General features: G+C 41.1%; 1 protein-coding gene across 2 annotated transcripts in view; it reads right to left on the reverse strand.

The window, feature by feature from the left end:
* Positions 1 to 714: 714 nt before the first annotated feature.
* Positions 715 to 24,283, reverse strand: part of FBXL5 (F-box and leucine rich repeat protein 5) — a 53,589-nt gene continuing 30,020 nt past the window's right edge. Inside the window, exons 7-11 of one of the 2 annotated variants that reach the window (XM_030563094.1) lie at positions 23,746 to 23,894; positions 23,470 to 23,552; positions 13,957 to 14,679; positions 9,595 to 9,743; positions 715 to 1,835 (exon numbers count right to left, since the gene is read on the reverse strand). In XM_030563094.1, coding sequence (XP_030418954.1) covers positions 1,759 to 1,835; positions 9,595 to 9,743; positions 13,957 to 14,679; positions 23,470 to 23,552; positions 23,746 to 23,894 — 1,181 coding nt within the window. In that variant the 3' untranslated portion in view covers positions 715 to 1,758. The remainder of the gene's footprint in view (positions 1,836 to 9,594; positions 9,744 to 13,956; positions 14,680 to 23,469; positions 23,553 to 23,745; positions 23,895 to 24,283) is intronic. The other variant, XM_030563093.1, reaches the window with a different exon arrangement.

Genomic DNA, 24,283 nt, shown 5'->3' on the forward strand with positions numbered 1-24,283 from the left:
GGGCCTTTTGAACTTGTACAGGATCTTTATCAAAGGCTCTCATAGCACTTGAGGACGGTAAGTACCTTCCTCCTATAGTAACTGATGGGGAAACTGGGATACATAGAGGGTCCATGAATTACTGAAATTCATACTGCAAGTCAGCAGCACAATCCAGATTACAACATGATTGTACAAACCACTAAATATGGGGTAGGCAACCTATGGCACAAGTGCCAAAGGCAGCATGCAAGCCAATTTTCAGTGGCACTCACATTGCCCAGGTCCTGGCCACTGGTCTGGGCGGCTTTGCATTTTAATTTAATTTTAAATGAGGTTTTTAAAATGTTTAAGAAACTTCATTTACTTTACAAACAAAAACAGTTTTGTTATATATGACAGACTTATAGAAAGAGACCTTCTAAAAATATTAAAATGTATTACTGGCATGCGAAACCTTAAATTAGAGTGAATGAATGAAGACTCGGCACCCCACTTCTGAAAGGCTGCCAACCCCTGCACTAAACACACTGACTCCTTGGGAATTTCTGCCTGCCAGCACCAAGGAATTATGAAATCATCACTCCATCTATCTACATTTAACAATGTAACATTTGACTTTAATGAAGAAGTCAAAGTAACCTCCATTCACTTTATTTGAACTACTGTGTGGGTGGGTGAAGGGGAAGAACTTCCCTCAAATCTTGGGTAGTAGTAACACGCAGTAAGTAAATACAGAACATAAAGACAGTGTATTTATTAATGCTTTATCTTTTCCTGTAACACATTAATAAAAATGTATAGATCTTGTTTCTAACAGAAGATTTGGTTCCTAACCTCACTCCAACATACACTTGTCAGCAGTTGGATTCCCTGCATTCCAATCAAAGTGGATTATTCATCACCATCAATGTTCTCAAAGCTCTGTTTATTTTTACATTTGTTCATATGGTTAAAAATTTAATTATTTGAAAATCCCTTTCAAAAATTCACCATCTTAACAGGTTTTATAATGAGAGATGATGTGGGGTCCCATGGGGTTGCTCTGTAAATACAGTACATATACAAATGATTTGTGGAGCCCACTACATAAAGTGGGCAGTATTCCTTGACCTGACAATACTGTACATTGTCATTACATTTTAAAATGATATACATTTCAAATGCTAAGTAAAACTGTGGTGTCAATGGGAATGTTTTATTTAAATATACTTTTCAAGCCCAAATACCCCTCCACCACCCAAAGAAAAAAAAGCTATAAGAGCGAGCATCTTTCCCTAATTTTGAAGAATAAAGGAAGGATTTGGGGAAATGGGAAGAAACAACACATCTAAAGATGTACATCATCAAAATGCAAAAAAATACATTTCAAATTATTTGCAAAGCTTTATATTGTACTTGGGGTATTTGAAAAGATAAAAAAGACAGTAAGTCCCACTCACTTAATACAAAATAATCCAATGAACAAAATATAAGTGCCAAACTTTGAGAAAAGTGGCATTGTGAAAAAAAAAATCTGATGAGCATTTCCCCATCCCCAACACATTTAAGTAAAATAAAACCCAACACCCTTCAAACCAAAATGAAACTTGAGAGATTGTTACAACACTGTACAGTTTACTCAGAATTAAGATTTTAAGTTGTGGGGCGAGGGTGGGGCTAGTAGAATAAATCACACTCCAAAAGGATCGTTAACACAATATGTGGACTGTAAGTAAAGTGCATGAAAGGAAGCCTGCTCAGCTAAATGAAGTAGACTGAAAGATCAGAAGTCAAGGGTCATTCACCAGAGCGGCAGCAGGCCCGAAAACCACACTGCAAGTTCTGGCATCCACTGGCGGTTTCAGCATGAGGACCTGCATAAAAACAGAACAAATGTGAAAGGAGGAAAACAGGGTTTTGTTCACCTTTAGGACTGTCCTGGCAACCTGGTTATTTACAAATTAGCTAATTTTGCACTAAGGAATGTCAGTTTAGAATAGAAGAATTCTGAAAAAATCTTCATCAGTATCCCTGTGTAAATGCATCCCACTGAATACTTAGGATTTTCCATTGGAAAATCTTTACAAAATAAACTTGGCCAGTGCCTTAGTCCCACCCAAATAACATACATTCAGAGATCACAAATTGCAGGCTGATATGTGCAAAATTTATGGATCAGCAATTTTAATGATATCCATTCTGCCAAAAACTAGCAGTCAGGAGTGGGATATTCTCAGAGTGCACATTTAATCCCCATTTTTAAATCACTCAAGCAGCTTTGTTAACCTTGTGGCACCATACACACACCCATTCTTCAAAACTACTTCTGTTTATGTGGATACAGTTTTTAGCCTGGAACTTTTTCTGGGAAATGCTTCCATAATTAGCTAGGCCTCTGAATTCTCACTAGAAATTCAAGATCATACAGAAAGCATCTTCACCCTTTAGAAGACGCTGTTAGATCATGATTTTTCCCCAAACAAAGCATACAGAAGATTATTTGCTAGTTTTTTTTCTTTTAAAAAATTTAAATAAAAACTAGGGCACACTCAGAATGCAAAATAAATTGAAAATATATCCCTGATCTACTTCATTATCTTAAAAAACCTGAAATGTAACTTTACCCAACTTTGAAGGAAAAACAATCTTACAGCTAGCATATAAAACGTATGTAGTCATACAAAAACTGTAGAATAAAAAAAAATGCAAACCAGGAGTACTGTAGATCTTAATGGATTTTCAGATTGATCCCCACACACAAAAGAAGCTGTCATTTGTTCATAAGTTATACATTTGTATTTCTCTCATGCAGAAGTTGCGCGAATTCAGATAGGAAATACTACTACTGAAATTCTACCAAACATCACTTACTTTCACTTACCGTTACACCTTTAAAATTAAAATATCAAAAATAGCGTATAACACAGAAAGTAATCTGACTGCATTACCTTTCACACTACTGGATTTCATCTGATATGTCTGTATTATTTTATTTTACCCTTTCAGAGACATGTGCAATTTTTTTTTCCATTGAGATTCACTTAAGTCTGGCTTCCAACATAATGCAACCACACACATTCCATTTAAATAGTGTGAGATTGTGCAAAGCTCTCCAGAACAACCCACCTCTTCCCCTCAATACACTGAAAATGCAAACAAAAACACGAGACATGTATTTTTAATACATTTTAGAATATGATTACAGTCAGGGAAGTTATGCACTAACAGTAGCATTTGAGTGTGTCTGGCACCATTTGTTCTCAAGCAGTAACTTAAGTCAAAAGTAATGAGTTTCCAAGTAAAATGATTTCTGTAGGTTCCAGCACTGAAAGCAAAACCTGGTGTCTGGAAATCTGTTTTCTGCTTCATACTGTACACAAACAAGCAAGAACCTGAAGTAAAGAGTTTAGCTAGCATTTGTATTCATGCATAAGGCAGAATAAAATCCACCTGACATGTCCACAGGATACTGGCTCCACGGTGCTGAAAACAAAAGTGTGTGTTCATCAACAAACAACAGGTATCACTGGGAAGACAATGTCCTGAAAAGGTAAAATGACAAAGTGCCATTTTACAGTAAATGTTTCTGATCAACTTTCTAATCATTGTGCCATATTTTGACCTTTGAGTTTTAAAGCGCTGAATGCTAGGGACCCTCTAGCTTTTAGCAGTGGAGGAGGGAAACAATGTGCCTTCTGGATAGTTGGTCGGGGGAAGAAGAGAACATACAGTGGGCAGCAGCACCTTTAAAATATGTACCTATTGCTTTCCTGGCACTGCCCAGAGGTAAAGTCTGTGGCCACCCCAAAGCCACACATTTTAGAAAAATCTGTGAACCCCTACCATTACTGATAGACTTTGTCTGAGAGAACGTGACCAGAACCACAGGATTCCAGGTGAGACCATACCGTTGGTTTATAAAATGACATTAGTATATTTTCAATATTGTTTTCCAGTCTATTCTTCATGCACTCTAACACTGCTTGCTTTTATGCCCAAGTAGTTACAGTTAATTTAAAATCCAGCAAATATATGAGGAGTTCCAAGTGTTGCTTCCAAAGTACATTATCTTTCACTTGTCAATACAATGTCATCTGATGCTGCATTCCCCCATTCTCCTCGCTTTGTTAGGTCCCTCCGAAGTTCCTCAAAATCTCCTCTATTCTTAACTAACTTAAATAGTGTCATCTGAAAATATTACCACCTCATTATTTTCCAAATCATTAGCAACTATATTAAAAACAAGACTAGTCCCAGTCAGTGGTGGATTAGCCACTAGGGCAACAAGGCCTGTGCTTAGGGCCCCGGGCAATCGGGGTGCCCCCACACCCCACCCAGAGCTCCTACTGGGGAGCAGGGAAAGCCTCTATGCCCCATTCCCATTTCCCTGGCAGGAGCACTGGGGGGAGGGGAGAATGAGGGAGACTGCAGGCAGAAGGCGTGGGGAGGGGCCTCTACTTGCTCTGGTCTAGGGCCCCACAAAACCATAATCTACCTCTGGTCCCAGTAACCTTGAGGTACCCTACTAACCTTAAGCCACGCTGAAAACTAACTCTTTTTTCTTATTCTGTTTCTTAGCCCTTTCCTAATCAATAACAGTTATTTTTCCTCTAACACTATAAGTACTTCATAGCTTATTGAAGGTCTTTGACAAAGTGAAACAGCTGAAATTCCAATTAAGTTATATTTACTTAGTCCTCCTATACTGACTCCTTGCTGATATGTGGCTCCGATGTGGGCTGTTGACCCGAACTGGGTCCAGACACCGCATGCTGAGGCCACGCTGCTCAGGGCAGAGTCTGGCCGGGGAGGCTCAGACGCCAGGTGGAGAGTAGATTCCATGAGGAGGGCCCTCAAATGGATGTCTCGCTCTTTGCGTTCTGGGACGAAAGTTCTTACAGATACGACACTTCTCCTTCACATGTGATTCCCCCAAGCATTTGAGGCAGCTGCTATGGGGGTCACTAACAGGCATATGCCTGTTACAATCAGAGCAGGGCTTAAAATCCAGAGATTGGAGCATGTCCCACCTGGGGCGAAGTCCCCGCTGGGACTCTATCTTTAACTACACTTCTTAACTACTGTAACCAAACTATTTAGAGAGTCTTTAGGCTCAAAGACTGAAGCTAGTCCTTGCGAGGCAAGAGAAAGATGCTCTGACTAACCACCATGGGCAGTAAGAAGGGACTGAGAGGGCATAGGGCCGGCGGTGCCTAATATACTGACACATGGGCGTGGCATTCAAGAGGGCACTACAGCCAACCCTATGGATACCGCTAAGGCAAAAATCTCCAAAAGCCATGCATGTGGGTGCACACACACCTAGAATGGAATCATCATAAGCAAGTACTCGAAGAAGAATCCACAGATTCTCTCCCATTCTTCCTGGTTGTGATATACTTAAAGAATTTCTTGTTTATTTGTTTTTTTAACTAGGTTCACTATATGAGTACCATGTATGTGTGCTACTTGCTCTTCAAATTCCATCTTTACCTTCCTGATTTCAATCTTACATTTTATCTGCCATAGTTTAGGTTCCTTTATATTGGCTTAATTTAGGCTGGATTTCCAGTTTCTGAAGGATCTCTGTTTGGCTCAAATAGCCTCTTGAATCTTGCCATTTAACCATACAATTTTTTTTCTGGTATAACTGAAGTGGTATAAACTCCTAGGACTAGCGTGGATGCAATTATACCAATACAAAATTTGCATGTGGACCAGGCCTTAAAGTGAGAATCGGAAAACTCCCAACACGTCTACAGAACTGATCCACTGTGCCCTCTGCAAAGAGCCCCCAAATCAAGTGAGTGAAAGTCTCTTGCAGTGCACAGGCAGCATCACATCTGAAAATAGGTTGTGACTGAAAGTAAAGCCCTTTGAATGCCATAAATGACAAAGAGAAGTTTGTATCATTCACAATGTGATAAATACCATACTCAGGGTCCATTTTTTGTGTTGAAATAGACTGAGAATGAGGATTTTTCCAATATGATTCCAGAACACATCTTCCCCCATAATAATCCACGATAAAATGATAAGAGAAAGTATGAAATACTTAACAATCTATAGACATGCAGAGAACAGTTATTTAATCTTTGTGCAGTGCTTAGAAATATAGTGCTACATATGTGCAAAGTATTACTAAATTAAAGCAACAGAAATTTAAGATGATGCAGATGACAAGTTATTTTAAACAAACAGTTTAGTTTATTGCCAATTATTAATTTTCCTGCAGTTATTTTGAGAAACATCAAAGTGACATAAGAATAACTTCAGCAATCACAGAACGCAGGTCTCTCTGGAGTGCAATGTAGGACACTGCAACACCGTTAAAATGAAGAATACAATATCTAACAAACTGCGGAGCTGATTTAATGAAAGAATGTATTATCCAAATGAGAATACTGCTGGGACAGGATGGCTAACTCTTTGAGCCCTTGCACCGGGGAAAAAGGTTGTGGTCTTGATTATGCTCAGCTTAGGACTCTGGTTCTCAACCAGGTGCATGATGCAGAGATCTTCCAGGGGGTACATCAATTCATCTAGATATTTGCTTAGTTTTACAACAGGCTACATAAAAAGCACTAGCGAAGTAAGCACAAACTAAAATTTCATACAGACAATGACTTGTTTATACTGCTCTATATACTGAAATATTGATCTATTTTATAATTATATGGTAAAAATGAGAAAGTAAGCAATTTTTCAGTAACAGTATGGTGCGACATTTTGTATTTTTATGTCGGATTTTGTAAGCAAGTAATTTTTAAGTGAGGTGAAACTTGGAAGTTGTTCAAGACAAAATCAAAGTCCTGAAAGGAGTACAGTCATTTGTAAAGGTTAAGAATCACTGGTATAGGAGATCATTAAAGATTCTATGACCCCTCTCCTAAGAGTAAGAGCAATTACATTTTGTCTCCCTAAATTACCCCTGACGTAGTAATTGTTTACACAGCATCCAAAAACATGCTGGATGCTTTACAGAACAAACAGAAGGACATAGATTATAAGATCTTCAGGGCAGAAACTAATTTTGGATATGATGCAGTGAGTGAGGGTAAGGACCAGCATTAGAGCAGTAGGATTGCAAAATTACTCAAGCCTGGGCATGTACATCTCTGTGCTACAGTAAGAAGTATTTTTGTTTGTTGGGGTTTTTTTTGTTTGTTTGTTTATGAATAAGATTCTTTTTTTTTGTGGGCAGCATAAAAGAGCCAAGACTTAATGGGCTGGGAGGAGTTGAAGAGACTATTGTGGCTTGGCAGACTAGATTTGGGAAAGTGTTCAATACATTAGGGGGGTGGAAGTGGAAGAAGACATGGAAAGAGTGACATGAACAGGTCATCTCAGCCTTACAGCTAAGATCAAGTGTGAGTAGTCTCTTGGCTTATCCAAGGCCGTGATAAAGTGTCTTGATGGTTTTGGTCTTTTAGCCTCAAGATGAAAACCTTGTCTGTGTCTCTGGGACCTCGAAGTAAAAATATTTTCAAGGCTGGCATCACTGACAGAATGAGGGACGAGAGGGGAATGATATAAGCAACTACCTCAGAGATGTAGAAGACAGGTTTGCACAGGCCTTTGAAAAAGACATTGTGCAGAACAGGAAATCACTTAAGAATTTAAATGGGAGAGGCTGACATGATCAGATCAACTGACAAGGAAAATCATTTTAGCAGATGCATCCTGAATCCCATGGAGAAAAGCAATGAGAGCACCGAGGAAGCCTGAGAAAAAACAGGGTGCAGTAGCTGAGATGCAGAGCGTAAGTATAAAAATGTTAAGTATTGGAATATCAAGCAAGAGTAGGTTTTGTTAAAACATTTACCTTCATCTCCAGTATTAGGGCCCAATCCAACTCGAGCTGAGCTCAATGTAATCTTTCCATCAACTCCAATGGAAGTTGGATTAGACCCTCAACTTGTCAGTTTAGCTTTGCTTCTACTGTTAAAGCTCTGCCAAGTTCCACCTCAGAGCTAAAGTAACATGCCTTCAGGATGAAAAGCACTATACAGATGAAGTTACATATACACAAGACACAGTGAGCCAGTGGGGATTATTGATTTTTAAAGAATATTTAAATAATTCAGAACCATCAAATCATGCACAGTTAGCTTATATAACTGTGTGATGTCATCAATATTACCCTCAGTTGCCTCTCCTGCCCTCCTCTTTTGTTACACTTACTTGTTGCATCTTGACTATATCAGAGTACAAGCCATTAGGGACAGAAACCATGAGTTCATATGAATTTGTACTCTACCAGGTACAGTGGGATTCAATACTGACTGAAGTTTTTAGGGGTTATCAAAATATAAATAATATAGCATACTCACTAGTTCATCTAATCCTCAAGATTCCTCCCCCCCACCCCCGTTTAGCCCCATCAACCAAGGTAATACCAAGAGGAGGGTTAGAGGATTGGGCAAGTATATATCTATCATTCTGAGACCATAACTGCTCACATTTTAGAGAAGTGAAATATTCCTCTACGTATTATCTAAGGAACTACTTGTCCTTTATAGCAAGTCCTCAAAATCCACATTTAACAAAGACAATAGTGGTGAAGAAATTTTTACAATGTATATTTGCAAACAGTTCAGGGAAAATGACAAAAGCTTTTTTTTTTTTTTTTAAAACGATCATAAGACACTCATTCTACTACACTAAATGCATAAAAATATCTGCATCTGTTCTCCTAGGTTCAGCACCGCTCAGTGCTATCCAAGTAGGTATATAGGGTCACTGAAGGTAGCCTACATCTACCACTATCACTATCACTGTGCCTTCTCTGCCTCCTCATTAGCATAAAGAGAGCAGAAGTGGATGCAGGTGTCAGCGTTGAGAACAGGCAATGAAGGTAACTAAAGTAAAAATGGGAAAGTCAAACATTCCCCTCAGAGGAACCCGAACCCAAACCCTTCAATTATACTCAATTACAAACCAATCAAAGTTTGGCTGAAGTGAAGCTGGAACCTGTACAAAGCCTAATTCACTATCTTGGTACCACTGTGAGCTAGAAAGGGGCAAAAACAACACAAAGCTAGCATCACATCTTCCACAAAGAAGGAAGTGGGTCGTACAAAGCATCTCAGCATTAGCAAAGTTAGCACTGACCACAAGGGAAGGAGATGCCCTGTGTGAACACACATACATCAGTGCTCTAGTATTACGGATTGTTCTGCACATTGATCAACATGATCTGTCTCCTCCATGCTACTAGCACTTAGCTTTAGTCTCATGGGCCCACATGACTAGTGTCACTTCCACAAGAAAGCAATCCCACTGAGGGTTTGGGGTTTATTTGGGGGTGTTCATTGTGCTGAGGATAACCGATAAAACTGAGAGATATTTCCATCCTTTGTTACTTACATTTAATTTAGATGCAATATACAAGGAATCACAAATATGTTTCCTTAAGTAATATTCACCTATACAATAGGTATGCTCTCAAACTATTTGAAAATTTTAAAAATCCAGTGTAACGAACACAGAAGAAACTGAGGCAAAGGCTAAACTGATAAACCACGGAACTCACTGCTATAACTGCTATATTGCAAAAAAAAGTTTAAAAAATTCTCCAAATCAAAACCTTGAGCCCCAAAGGTTATCATGTACTTTACAAAATGACATTACCGTTAATGTTGTCACAGTAGTAAAAGTGTTCATCGTTTAAAGAAGGACATGCAGCAACCAAATCCTGCAGGCCCACACCAGTTATAGTAAGACAACCCGAGAGATTAAGGTGTTCCAAATGCGGCAGTCCTCCTCCCAAGGTCAACGCCCTATGATCAAAGAGAAAGTCAAAACATGTTAAGACAGAACAAAGAACTGGATTGCAGTCAACACAGATATTTCAGCTGCGTTGCCAAGTTCATGATTTTCTAAAATCAAGTAATGTTAGCATTGACACAAGGGAAGGTGATGCCCTATGTTAACACCCCATGTCAATGCTCAAGTATTCTTTTTATAAAAATCAAAGGAGTTGTTAATGCAGTGGTCAGCCTTTGAACTTACCAATTTTGTATTCAATTAGATGAGATTACTTCAGTATTAATATTACTATCTGAGCTTCCCCCTGCTTATTACAAGGAGTGCCTACTGCAGATGCTAAAGCAAAGTTATTATTTAAGACAATTAGAAAAACAAGAAACTAGAGCTTCTTCTTTCTCCTCCTTACTCCAGATCCCCTTTTTGCCACTCTTTTCCTTTGAAAGGGAAGCTCTAGACTGCCCCAGCAACTAGGCTGAGTGGGCTGGAGTTCTGCCTGTTATAAGATTAGAGCCTGCACAGACAAGAACAAAATTCTTCATTCAGCACTGCACCAACATCTGAACTCCTGCCAGGGCTCAATCCAGATAGCAATTGTCCAGCTGCCCAGTTGGGGCTAGAAGTCAGCCTTATTTTTTCAGAAAACCCAGAGCCAAACAACGTCCCCCAAAACTTTACTTTAGCCAGAGATGCTCAATTCCATAACTTGTGGAACTGTTCCCAATTTCTTATCCCCAGACAGTAACTTCCAGAAGTTTAACTTAGATTGTGACCAGGTCCTCTTGCTGCACAAGAGAAAGGTCAAGTTCCTCTACAGAACCCATTGATTTGCACACAGAACCTTCATTCAACATTGGTGTAGTCTCTAGTTTTTTACAGAGGAGGAGAACAACTTCAGAACTGCAAGTCTGAGCTTAACTCAAGTACTGTTTTTAATAATACAACGTGGCATTATTCCCTGAGAAATAAACCTTTTTGATTTTAAGAACAGGTGATTCCACATTTTATAACAAAGCTGATCTTTGTGCTATTTTATAATTTGTTATTGGATGACAGGCACTTAAGAAGTGAACTCAATAGATGTTTTGTCAGTATAAGAACCACAAAATTAGCCACTGTGTATTAGATTCACCTTAGCATTTGTCTGGTGCACAAATAGTACCACACTGAAAAGTTCAGGGCCAGATTTGAACTTGTCCTAAATCCAGGCACAATAAGATAGAGGGTTTTGATTCAGTGCCATCACTGGTATTGTGTAAATGTTTAATTCAATACACACACATTTATGGTGATATGGTCAAAGATAGACAGAGTAAATGATAGGTGCTCCTTTTAATTTAATTTTGTAAAAACTGAAATTTTACATGTTTTTAAACAAGAATAGAAAATATTACACATACGCAATAAGACTAAATTAAAGTCACTATTGCCACCCCAACTTTTAATTATTTTAAACACTGTATTTTTAATGCTACATTCATTTAGGTTGTAGTGTTTAATTATCTTATTAATGTGAACCTTTATACACTCAGTTTTAAAACCTGTATTCCTAATGCTGTAATTAAGAATCTATATGCTAACTGAAACCAATGAGAGGAAGGTGTTGCTCACACTTCTGAAAATCAGGCCAACGGGAAAATTTTAAAACTCAAGTGACACTTTATATCATGACACCTGTATTTGCATGACTTTATAATAAATCTTTAAATGTGCAGTATGATGTAGACCGGGCCACATGCGGCCCGTGTGGGCTCACTCTGCAGCCCGTGGGGGGTGAGTAGGTGGGCTCACTGTGCGACAAGTGGCGGGTGAGGAAGGGGGGCTGAAGAGGCGGGTCGGTAGTGGCAAGGGGTGAGGAGGCAAGCCGGGGGGGTGGGGAGCTGAGGAGGCGAGCGGGCAGGCAGTGGCGGGGGGGGGGGCAGATGAGCTGGCGGCAGGGGAGGGGGGCTGAGGGGGCAACCGTGCAGGCAGTGGCGGGGGCTGAGGCGAGCTGAGGAGGTGAGCGAGGAGTCAGTGGCTGACCTGTTCTACTGATCTGGTCTGGCTCCCATCCCCTCTCCAAAGGTTGCAGCTGTCTGGAGGTGCTGCCTTCCACAGTCACACCTCATTCATTCAACAGGGCAATTGATTACAAAGTGGGGGAAGATCTTATTCTACTTCTAGCAAAAAGACATTTTTCTTTGACCTTAATTATACTACCTTAGGGGCCTGCTATAACGTATTATCAAGGTTCAATACTGCTGTTTTGGTGGGGCAGCACTGGGGAAGGAGAGCTTGTTTCCACAGGGCAGGCGGTGCTGCGGGGAGGTGGGGAAAGAGTATTTCAGGGGGGCTAGGCGGTGCTGGGGGGTTGTTGTGTTTCGGAGGGCCTTGGCAGTGCTCGGGGGATGGGGGGGAGTTGGCAGGGCTGGGGGAGGTTCAGCCCTCAGCTGTTTTCTTTGGGGTAATATGGCCCTCACTGCTTTACGAGTTGTGCAGCCCTGGTGTAGACAAAAACAAAAAATTGCAGAATCCTTATTAAAAAAAGTGACTGATCTAAAGTTTTCTGCCACATCAGTGGTTTTCCGTCTTCTCCAAAGCAAGGCGTGTTTGTGTTTTGATGTTCCTCATGAAAATAGAGAAAAAGAGCTCCTTTCTCTATTCTGTCCTCCATTCAGACAGAGCAGCAGCAGCTCATGAGTCTGGAAATACTGAAGGTTAGGAGACTGCTATGCTGGACATTCAGAAATGATTTTTTTAGTCTTCCCTAAACCATGGGCACAAAGTTTATAGATTCATAGACTCTAGGACTGGAAGGGACTCGAGAGGTTATCGAGTCCAGTCCTCTGCCCTCATGGCAGGACCAAATACTGTCTAGACCATCCCTGATAGACATTTATCTAACCTACTCTTAAATATGGAGATTCCACAACCTCCCTAGGCAATTTATTCCAGTGTTTAACTACCCTGACTGTTAGGAACTTTTTCCTAATGTCCAACTTAAATCTCCCTTGCTGCAGTTTAAGCCCATTGCTTCTTGTTCTATCATTAGAGGCTAAGATGAACAACTTTTCTCCCTCCTCCTGATGACACCCTTTTAGATACCTGAAAACTGCTATCATGTCCCCTCTCAGTCTTCTCTTTTCCAAACTAAATAAACCCAATTCTTTCAGCCCTCCTTCATAGGTCATGTTCTCAAGACCTTTAATCATTCTTGTTGCTCTTCTCTGGACCCTCTCCAATTTCTCCACATCTTTCTTGAAATGCGGTGCTCAGAACTAGACACAATACTCCAGCTGAGGCCTAACCAGCGCAGAGTAGAGCAGAAGAATGACTTCTCGTGTCTTGTTTACAACACATCTGTTAATGCATTAAGTTCTTAATGTCCATGTCAAGATTAATTTGCTATGCATTACAGATGCTCTCCAGGTTACACAAGACCTGACTTATGCAAATTCCCACTTACAGAAAAAGTTCCATAAGCCAGAAATAGGATTTTCGAGTTGCAGAAATTTTTATGTAACGTATGGGTATACGTTTGAGTTACGCAAAGCTTTCCAAAACGGAATGATTGCGTAAGTCGGGGGGTGTCTGTATATATCATCTCGCACACAACTTGTTCTTGTTTACATACAGTTTATGCTCAATACTGTATCTGAACATTTTTAAAGGAGACACTACTCTAGCTTTTCAGGTTTTCACATAGTAAGCCAATGAACCAGCCATGAATTTCTTGCTGAAGATGTGTATACTTCTCAGGATTGGATTCCAAGACCCACACAAAACTGCTGTCCACAAAACGTTGATGCACCTTAAGACAGATAAAACTACCTATCTTCCGGGGATTCAAAAATTCTTTCTTCCAGGAAAAAACTAATTTTTAGAACAAGTGCCACAAAGCCAAAATTAAATTAAGCCATAAAACATGAAAAGTAACTACACAAAAAGCTAAGCTTTAAACCTCTCCCGCAATCACTACCAGGAAAATGTTATGTCGATCAGGCTATTAAAATTCAGTCATCATGTAACTGTCCCTATGTGTCTCTGAACAGGGAGCACTTTGCATTAATACAATTCAAAATGTTTCTTATTTTTACAAGAACGACATATGATCTCATCTTGCAAGCCTAATTTAAGCCCATTGTGTAAAGGGACTCTGTTGCCTTCATCCTATTTGATAGCTTTCAAGGAAGAAAAAGCTAGGAAGTTCTCTTCAATGACTGCAGTAGCTCAAAAATGGCTACTTACCTGAGACCATGGTCTGTGATCTGATAACATCCAGACAGGCTGAGGAACTGAAGAACTCGTGCAGTCTCTTGGTCTGATTTTTCACTCCCAGAATATGCCAAGTCTTTTCCCTCTGACTGTCTAGTCCTTGTTGCTTTTTTACACAGTGCAGAGGACTCTGGAAGTGCTTGTATAGTTCTCAGTGCTGTCCCAGCACAACAAAACGAGTGACTGCAATAAGTAAAGGCAGTAGGCAAACAATGCTGCTGCCAACAGACACTAGTCCTTAGTCCAACAATGTCTTTATTGTAACAGGATGCCGAACAACTAAAACTGGATGCTGGTTCCAACACACAAAGTCCCTCAATATTTCTGCGTCGCCCCACAGCAGCATCTTCAATATCAGCCAGATCATCTGCATCTAGCACCCAGACATAGGCAGAGCTGAAACTTTCTGAGCTGACAGGGTTAGTCCAATAGTGCTCACTACCTTCTTCCTTGATAAGAGATTCATTAGTTATATCATGCAAACTGTACTTCCTGTTGGATTGCATGGTAATATCTTTGTTTCTCCATACAGTCTTTGCACTTCGGTTTCTGCAACTTTTCAGAACTCCTTTGTTGTTGTAAGCTGATAGGATTCCCAATGCTATGGAAATCTTCTCCATGGCCACATCTGTGATTTTCTCACAACCAGACAGATCAAGATGGCGAAGACTCTGACAACAACCAACCCACGACCAACTGAAATCAGAAAAGGATAAATTGAACACACAATTCTATGTATGTTTGTAAATGCTCTTAATGAACAAACATAGGCAGGTAAGTAGTTTTCTGACTTTTGTAGAGAAGTTAGATATTGAAATTAATTCATTAAGTGTTTATATTACATGTTTCTCAGCTCTGAAGGGACAGAAGAAAAACGTATTTAAGAATAACGAATTTAAAAACAGGATTTGGCACTCATACTACAGTGAGAAGTACTTTTATAAAATGCCTAAAAAGAGTAAGGATATCTAAAGAAACATGGAATGAAATATGCTCAGTAATGTTATTTAAAACACTACATATGGGTGGCAAAATTATAACATTTTAGCCACGAGAGGTCCACAACTACTGCTTAATACATTTCCAAAATGATTTGTAAGACAAAGTGAAGCTGCTGGAAATCTCTGGGTTGAACAATTCTCAGAAGCAGTTCTTGTTCACTATATATATAGTTGCCAAAAGAGCTGTCCTAATCTACTGGAAATTCCCAAGCAACTTTAACACTGCAAGATCACACAATGGCTTGAGCAAGCTGGCAAAGGTGGAGAAGATACTATACTCTGCCATTGGAAAAATATGAGATTTGGCCCTTGTTTTTAAGTCATTCAGATTAATAGTTCTTTATATGTTATAATTCCTACTGTTACAGTTTTTCAGGTTTGGCTGTTTGTATTAGTGTATTTAATGTATATCCTACTCTCGATTTCCTCACATTCCACTTTACTAAAGTATTAAAACAGAGGATATTTGGATTCCAGAAGCTCTAGGAGCATATTAGCTTCACAATATGACTCCATTACTGAAGTTGAAAGATTAGAGCTTGCACTGGGAACAATTTGGTCTTTTGACAATAAAAACAAAAAATCCCACACCTTTTAGCCTGAAATCTCTCATCTTTAGTCTTAAGCAAAAAAAAAATTTTTTTTTTACATTAATGGAGTAGAGTCATTTTTGAATTATGGGCTTCTAAAGATATGCTTATTTTTTCCATTTTTAGAGTAAAGATGTTATTTTTTGCCCACCCATAACTAAAAATAAATAGCCCTGAAAGTTCAAATGTATTTAGATGTACTAAATCACATTTAGGACTAGTCCAAATATAGTTTCCTAATTAAAAATTAGGAAAGGTAAAAAATGTTAGTTGAAACCTTCCAAGTACCTTGGCAGGGATAGTAACTTTCATAAGATGCTTGATAACATTTCTTAGGAGTTACAAGCTCTGCAAGTGAATAACTTCCAGAGGGTCAGCATCCCTCATGGAAGTTCTATACGACCTTGAAGAAGCAATGACATCTTTTAGCATGTGACAGAGTAGTGCCAGCAGCTTGACATTTGAAACAGACTTTAAATGTTGCACTAAGAAATCTTTTGCTCAGATGTTACATGCTCCACCACAACTTTGACAGCTTGTAACCTTCATTAGCCCCTCACTTATGACATACATACTGTTAGAACATGCAATTTCAGCCCAATACTGTAGCAGGATCTATTCGTGCAGATCCCGCATCCAAACAAAGTCCCAATGACGCCAATGGAACTTCTACAGCCTCATCTGTAAAAGTGAAATCAACAGAACTCCACCCAAGCAAAGGGGTCCATGACACTTGATCACAATGCAGTATTTGAACTCTCTTACAATTAGTGCTCTAACCATTACAGGCTATATCAGCTCTAGAGCTATAGGGAGAAAACCCGAGACAATCTTGACTACTACATGAAAGGAAAGATACTTACCTTATAGTAACTTGAGTTCTTTGAGATATGTGGGCCCTATGTGTATTCAATGTGGGTGCAAATGTGCTCCATGTGCCCGGGACCGCAAGTTCTTCAACAGCAGCGTCCATTGGTCCACGGCTGCACCCTATGCCTCCTCATCCTCCCAATGAGGGTATAAGGGGCAGAGAAGACCAACCACCTCCCCAGTTCCTTCTCAGCTGTGAATCACAAGAGAACTAAAGCAGAAGGGAAGGGGGGCAGGTCGTGAATACCAATAGGGAACATACATCTCAAAGAACTCCAGTTACTATAAGGTACATAACTTTCCTTTCTTCTTTAAATGCTGGTGCTTATGGTTATTCACTGAGGGTGACTCCTAAGAAGTGCTCATTGAGGAGGAGGGTTGCAGGAAACATTCTGCACCACAGACTGAAGGATCGCTGAACCAAAGGAAATATCTTCAGCCAAAGCTTACATTAGGGCATAATGCCTGGGGAAAGTATGAATAGAGCCCCAAGTCGCTGCTCTACATATTTCTGAGAGAGGAATTCCCTGTAGGGAAGCCACCAAAGCTGCTTGTGGTCTAGCTGAGTGGCTTCTGACAGCCTGAAGTTGTAGGGCTTTCATAAGACCGTAAAAACGGAGGTTGCAGTTGTGGAATTCTTTGGGAAAAGAAAAGTTTCTCTTTTCATTCTTTTGGCAATAGTGACGAACAATCTTGGAGACTTCAAAGAAAGGGTCTTGTCCCATGCAAGGATAAGACTAGAGTCCTGCATATATCCAGTGAGTGGAACTATCTGTCTCCTTTGCTATGCTGAGGCTTGGGATAGAACACCAGAAGATGAGGTGAAATTCAGACGGCAATTTAGGGATGAACTTGGGATGCAACCTCAAAGATACTTTATCTCTGTGAAAGACCATGCATGGAGGATCTATCAGAAGGGCCCCAAGCTCACCTATTCTTCTAGCAAAGGTAATCACCATCAGGAAGGCAATCTTCACAGATATGTAAAGACTGGGTAGGACCTTGACAGGTCATCTATTCCAGTCCCCTGCACTGAGACAGGACTAAGTACTGCCCAGACCATCCCTGACAGATGTTTGTCCAACCTGTTCTTAAAAAACCTCCAGGGACTGAGACTCCACAACCTCCCTAGGTAATTTGCTCCAGTGCTTAATTACCCTGACAGTTAGGAAGTTTTCCTAATGTCTAACCTAAATCTCCCCTTGCTGCAATTTAAGCCCATTACTTCTTGCCCTGTCCTCAGTGGTTAAGAACAATTTATCACCTGTCTCTTTATAACAACCTTTTACGTACTTGAAGACTTATGTCTCCCCCGCAGTTTTCGCTTCTCCAGACTAAACAAACTCAATGTTTTCAATCTTTCCTCATAGGTCATGTTTTGTAGACCTTTAGACATTTTTGTTGCTCTTCTCTGGACTTCTTCCAATTTGTCTATAACTGGACATAATACTCCAGTTAAGGCCTTATCAGTGCTGAGTAGAGCAGAAGAATTATTTCTCATGACTTGCTTACAACACTCCTGCTAATATATATTGTTGACCCATATTTAGTTTGTGATCCACTATAACACCTCTTCTCCCCCTCAGAACCTTTTCTGCAGTACTCCTTCCTAGATAGTCATTTCACATTTTGTATTTGTAGGGATTGATCATTCCTTCCTAAATGCAATACTTAACATTTGTTCTTTTTAATTTCTTCCTACTTAAATCAGACCATTTATCCAGTTTGTCAAGATCATTTTGAATTCTAATCCTGTCCTCCTAGTAGGCAGCAGGAGTCAAATGGGGACTCACAAGTGAGGATGAGTTTCAAGTCCCAGGTATGAGCTGCTTTAAATACTAGAGGGAATGTCCTTATGGTACCTTACAGGAACTTCACAGTAATGGGAAGTAAGAATATAAAGAACATATAAATAGCAACCAAACGTACACTTATAGAACTGATGGACAGACCTGCTGTCTTCAGCGAAAGAAGATATTCCAGGATTACATGGATTCTTGATTCCTCAAGATTTTAAGTGGTGCTGATGACTCCACAGGGAGAATCTCTTCTCTGTAGATAGTCTCCTTCTATTGTTAAGGATGGATTGGACATTTGTGGTGGATTGGTCCTGCTCTGAACAGGGGATTGGACTAGATGACTTCCTGAGGTCCCTTCCAACCCTGATATTCTATGAGTCTAGGATCCTATGAATTGTCCATCCAAAAACTATGCCACCAGATAGAGAGAAGCCGATGTGAAGGTGGAAATGGCTGATGCTGCCATTTTTCTGAGACAGTAGGTCTGTATGTGAATGCACAGGCATGAGGACAACTGCAGGATGGTGGTGAACCAGAACGGTCTCAGGCACCAGGAAGATATCAGGATCACTGCAACTCTGTCCAGCCTGATTTTCCTGAGGACACAGAGTTGTAAGAGGATTGTAGGAAAGCAGTACATCAGCAGGTCAACCACAACACTAGGAAGGCATCCCCTCTGGAGATGAGGTCCAGAGCCACTCTGGAGCAAATCTGTAAAGCCCTTTTCATTCCACTAAACTGCAAAAAGCTCCCAGGATGGGACACCTCATTAATGAAAGATATAATGCGCTACTGATGGGTGGAGTTCCCACCTATGATTCCTGTGGAAACACCTGCTGAGGCTGTCCACAAGGGAGTTCATTGAACCGACAATAAGTACTACTGATAGGGTAATCTGATGAGGGATACACCAATTCCAGAGTTGGACCCCCTGCTGGCAGACTGGGATGGATCTTGATCCTCCCTGTTTGTTTATATAATAGACAATGGTCATGTCTGAGCTTCCCTGGATATGAGCAAACCAAATAAGGTCGTGTACCACCTGAAGCTCAAGAAGATTGATATATAGCCTAGATTCCTACAGGAACCAGGAATGCCAAGCTGTCTGGTTGAATAAGTGTGCTTCCCATCCCAGAAGAGAGATATCCATGATGAGTGTCTTTGTAGGTGGTTTGGAAACAAAGAGGACCCAATGCATACTGTATTCTTGGTCCCCCATCAAATGAGTAATGGCAACACGTTCCAGGGGAGCAAAACCTTCTTGCCAAAAGAGTCCCTACTTGGTGCACTGACCAACCTCAGCCAAACCCAGAGGCCTAAGCAGGAACAGGCCATCACCTGAGAGCTGAGATGAAGTTGGGCGACCAGGTCCCTCATTACAAGGAATCAGTCCTGAGGTATGTAGGCCCTTGCCACAACTGAGTTCAGTTTCACTCCAATAAATGCCGTAATTTGTGAGGGAGGGGGAAGGGTACACGGATTTTCTGAATTTACTTGAAGCTCTAAAGCATAAGATAGTTCAAGTGAGGTGTCTTTTACTTGCACTTCCTGATACAGTCAACCAGTGAGCAGACAATCATCTAGGTAGGGAAATATTGGGCCGACTTGTCTGTGGAGGTATACACCCACCACTCTAAAGTACCTTCACAAAAACTCTCAGGACCACCAATAGGCTAAAGGGGAACACTCTGTACTGAAAGTGTTCTGGACCTACAATGAAATGAAGAAATCCCCTGCGAACTGGGCGAATATCCAAATGAAAATATGCATCTTTCAGACAGAGGGCAACAATCTGGTCACCTTTGTTTGTGGAGATTATTGAGGTCAAAAGATATCACTGAATGAAGTAGACATTTAGCTGTTTGGTCCAGGATGGGTCTCCAGCCCGTTCTTTTTGGAGGTGAGGAAGTATCTTGAGCAAAAGCCCTTCTCCTTGTGAGAAGTGGGCACAGGATGTCTTGTTCCCAACTGAATTAGGGAGTCCCACTCCTGTTTGAGAATCCTCTCATGAGAGCAAAAACAACAAGGAGCGAGGTGGCACCTTAAAGACTAACAGATTTACTTGGGCATAAGCTTTTGTGGGTAAAAAACCTCAATTCTTCAGATGCATGAGAGGAGTTCCTGACAAGGGATGAGGAAGGGGCAGACAAGAATTCTAGGATGTAGCCAGTTGAGATGATGTCCAAAATCCATTTGTCCTATGTGATAAGGTGCCACATCAGGAGGAAACAGGCCAGGCATCCATCAAAAGGGGTGGGGATAACAGGTGGTATGGAGACTAGTTGGTGGCTCTCAAGCATCCCATCAAATGCCTTCTTGGTAGGCAGTTGGGACTGAAGAGGGGAGGGTGGTGGTGTGGAGTGACTTCCACAATGGCGCCTCTGTCATTTTCCAAGGGGTCCCTAGAGCCCTTGATAGAAAAATGACTGAGGTGGTCTGTGGTAACCAGAAACAGCAACCTGGAATATTTCCTAAGGGGTGCCAAGGTATAGATCCCCCAAAAGCAGAGGATAGCACAAAAGTCCTTGTGAGTGTGCAGTGACTTCTCTATCTTTTCACTCAAAAGACTGTTACCGCAAAGGAAAAATCCTGTGCCATCATCTGAACATTTTAGGGAAGTCTCAAGGACTGCAACCTGAAGCCCATCTCATAACCACCGAGGCAGGTATGCAACATGATGCAATATCCACTGCATTGAGAAATGCCTGGAAGGTCAATTTTGGAACCAGATTTTCCTCATCCAGGATGGCCTGGAATTGGAACCTAAATACCTTCAGCAATTTAGAGAATTTCAACAGCTTATTGTAATTCATGAAGTCGTACTCGGACATCAATGCCTAGTAATTTGCTACGCGGAATAGTAAGCTAGCCAACTAAAAGTTCTTTCTGCTAAAGAGATACCTCTTGGTATCTTTGTCAAGAGGAGTGGAACCGGGCCAGTGCAGCGCGCTTCACTCCATGACAGCCTGTACCACTAAGGAGTTGGTATTAAAGGTGGGAAAACAAATATTCTGCGCCCTTAGGAACGAACAAAGTATTTCTATTAAGCCTTGTTCAGGGGCAGGGCACAAGTACCAGGTATGTGCCAAAACATTTTACAAAGCTCCAATACGACCTTGTTGATGGGGCACACCACCTTAGAGGAAGCCATAGCTTGGAGAAAATCCAGGAATTTTTGGGTAAGATCCTGAATCAACTGTAGTGGGACCTTAAGAGATTAAGCTATCCTCTTCAGGAGGCGATGGCAGTGCCTGTAATCATCTGGTGGCAAGGGAAAAGCTGGTGTCACTGCCTCATCTGGGAGGATGAAGAATGCACTGCCAAGGGATCCAGTAGTTCCCACTGTTCCTACTTAATAAGTGCTTCTATAGGAATTTGGGCTATTGTTGGCAGTGATATCCAGCATCCTCATATGCTAGCATACGCTATTAATTCCAAGAGCCCCAACAAGGTCAGCGGACAGGATCATAAAGGCATGAAGGTGGGCCCTATGTGGGGTACTATTGGTCCCTTAGCAATATTGTGGTTTACAAAGACATCCGGAAGACTTTAGAAGTCCTGTTAGGGCTGATAGCTCTTAACTGGATTATATCAGGGGAACCATGAGTACTGGATCATTTTCATCTGACAAGTAGGAGTTGTCAAGCTCTTGTAGCCAAGCCAATAGGTATGTAACCTGATCCTAACAAGTTACAGACATGAGCCGATGAATAGTACATTGACAGTGCTGGAACCTCTGCCTGACAGCTGGACCTCAGGATTGGCAAATGTTGAGTTGATAGTGTTGGGACATCTCTCAGCAGAATCAGTCTAAGAGGATCAGAGATTCTGGATACACACAGAATGCCAGATCTTCATGCAGAGCATACTGGGATCTCACCAGAGAAGAGGTGGCAGGCATCCTGGTTGGATCTGCCAATGCTTTCTTTGAAGCAGCAGACTTCTGCTGGATTGGTGCTAACAATGCAGAGGGCAAACAGTCCTTCCTGCCTCTGTGCGGTGTTTGATTGGTCCTGCCCATTCAGCACACCGTTTCAGAGCACTGGTACCTCTCAGTACTGTTGATAATGGCCTCTGCTCCCTGCAAGGTCTGGATGCACCCTTTCTGGGGCATCAGGTGGTATCTGAGGAAAGGGAGAAATAAACCTCTTTTTGGAGGATTTCTGAAGTGATTTATTCCTCTTCGTCTGAGGGTGTTTACCCTGGCCTTCTTCATATCTCCGTTTAGTGGGGTCCTTAGATTTCTTGAAAGACTTAATTGAAGGGCTGCGGTTCTGGAGGGATGCTACCTGGAGGCTCAGATACGGTAGATGTGGAGCAGGAGAGCCCCAGGTCCAAACAGGGCCTCACAGAGAACTCCATAAGGCACCTACAAGTCTGAATTCCTGACACTGCCTAGTACACTGAGGAAAGGCATTGCAGATGTCATACCTGAGAGGATCTGTGCTTCCCCAAGGCAGTACGGACAGCTCTCGTGCAGGTCACTCAGTGGGAACCCATGGCGGCAGGCAAGCCAGGCTACGAAATCTAGAACATTGGGCATAATAGGTGCCCCAAATGGTGGGGGAACGAAGGGAGAGGAACCCACTACCCTCAAACTAACTATCACTACAGCTACCTATCTAAATATAAAATACCTACAAAACTATTTAAAATTTATTTAAGGAACCGATCATCAAGCAGGAAAGTTGGAAAGGCTACAGACAAAGAATGGTTCCATTCCAGACTGCAAGTGGTAGAATGGAACTCGAGGGGCTGTTGGCCTGCACGGCCCCAAAGGCTCTTGGTTGGGATCATGGAAGCAGCGAGGGCACATTCGCAAACAGCTGCTGTTTTTGAAGAATTTCCAGTCACAGGCACAAGGTGCGCATTCGCACCCACAGCAAATACCCAGTCTAGTGCTCAAAGTAGTAGTAAGTATGGATTACCTTCATTAAGTGTTAACATTACACCCATAAGATTATTATGCAAGGGTTGCAACTCACTGGGGTTATGTGCAATACTGAAACATTTGAAGTCTTTTCAAAATGTTCCATTCCACAGTTATAAGCTTTGCCTGCCATATTAAGTAGAATATTAATGTTGCTTAAGTTTGATTGTTGGTTATGGATGAATGCAAGTTCTATGTATAATTACTATACTAGTCACTGTATTGCTCTAGGTTTGGTGGTTGTTTTGTTACTGGAAAAGCTATAGATACAAAGTTTTTAAAAGCAAATAACTAACCTTTCAAATGCAGAGTCTGAAATATCAGTTTGAGTGAGATCCAGATGTTCCAAGTTAGGACAAAGTTCCAAGAACTGTCTAACCTAGCGAAGGAAATGAAAAAGAAAATGCAAATAACGTAGACAATTAAAGAGAGTCTCTCAGCCAACATGCAAATGAACACTCATTTGAGTTGCAATTCAACTTCACTGACAATACAGACTCAAGCACATCAATTATATATTATTACTAATTATAGCCTGCACACTCAAATGTATTAGTGCTGAGGATACATACCATTTTGTTAGAAACTGCAGAACTGTAGGCCAGTACTAGTGTTTTCACTGAAGTGCCTACATGTGGGAGAACATTATGAATTAAGCCATGGAGTAAATGCTTTTCCATCTGTGCTATGTTAATTGCAAGTGATTCTTCTGCAGCCTCTTCTGAAAATAAACCAAAAAGAAAACTAAGTCTTTATAATGTATTTAGAGAGATTTATAGAGTTCTTCTCCCCATATCACATTAAATACAAGATTTACAAAAAAAAAAAAGTTACCTACCTTATGCAGCAATGATGGTTCTTCGAGATGTCTCCCGCAGGGTACTCCACTGTAGGTGTGTCTGCATCTCTGTGCTGCTGATTGGAGAATTTCGTAGCAGTGTCCATTAGGCCAGCATATGCGCTGTCTCTCCTCGTGCTGTGCCACAAGGTTAGTCAGCACACGTGGGCTAACCATCCTAAGTTCCTTCTCTACCACAGAGTCATAAACGAGAATGCCAAAGTGGAGGGGAGGAGGGTGGTTTGTGGACAACTATAGGGACACACATCTTG

This window comes from Gopherus evgoodei, chromosome 5 (genome assembly GCF_007399415.2).
Source record: "Gopherus evgoodei ecotype Sinaloan lineage chromosome 5, rGopEvg1_v1.p, whole genome shotgun sequence".
Lineage (NCBI taxonomy): Eukaryota > Metazoa > Chordata > Testudines > Testudinidae > Gopherus > Gopherus evgoodei.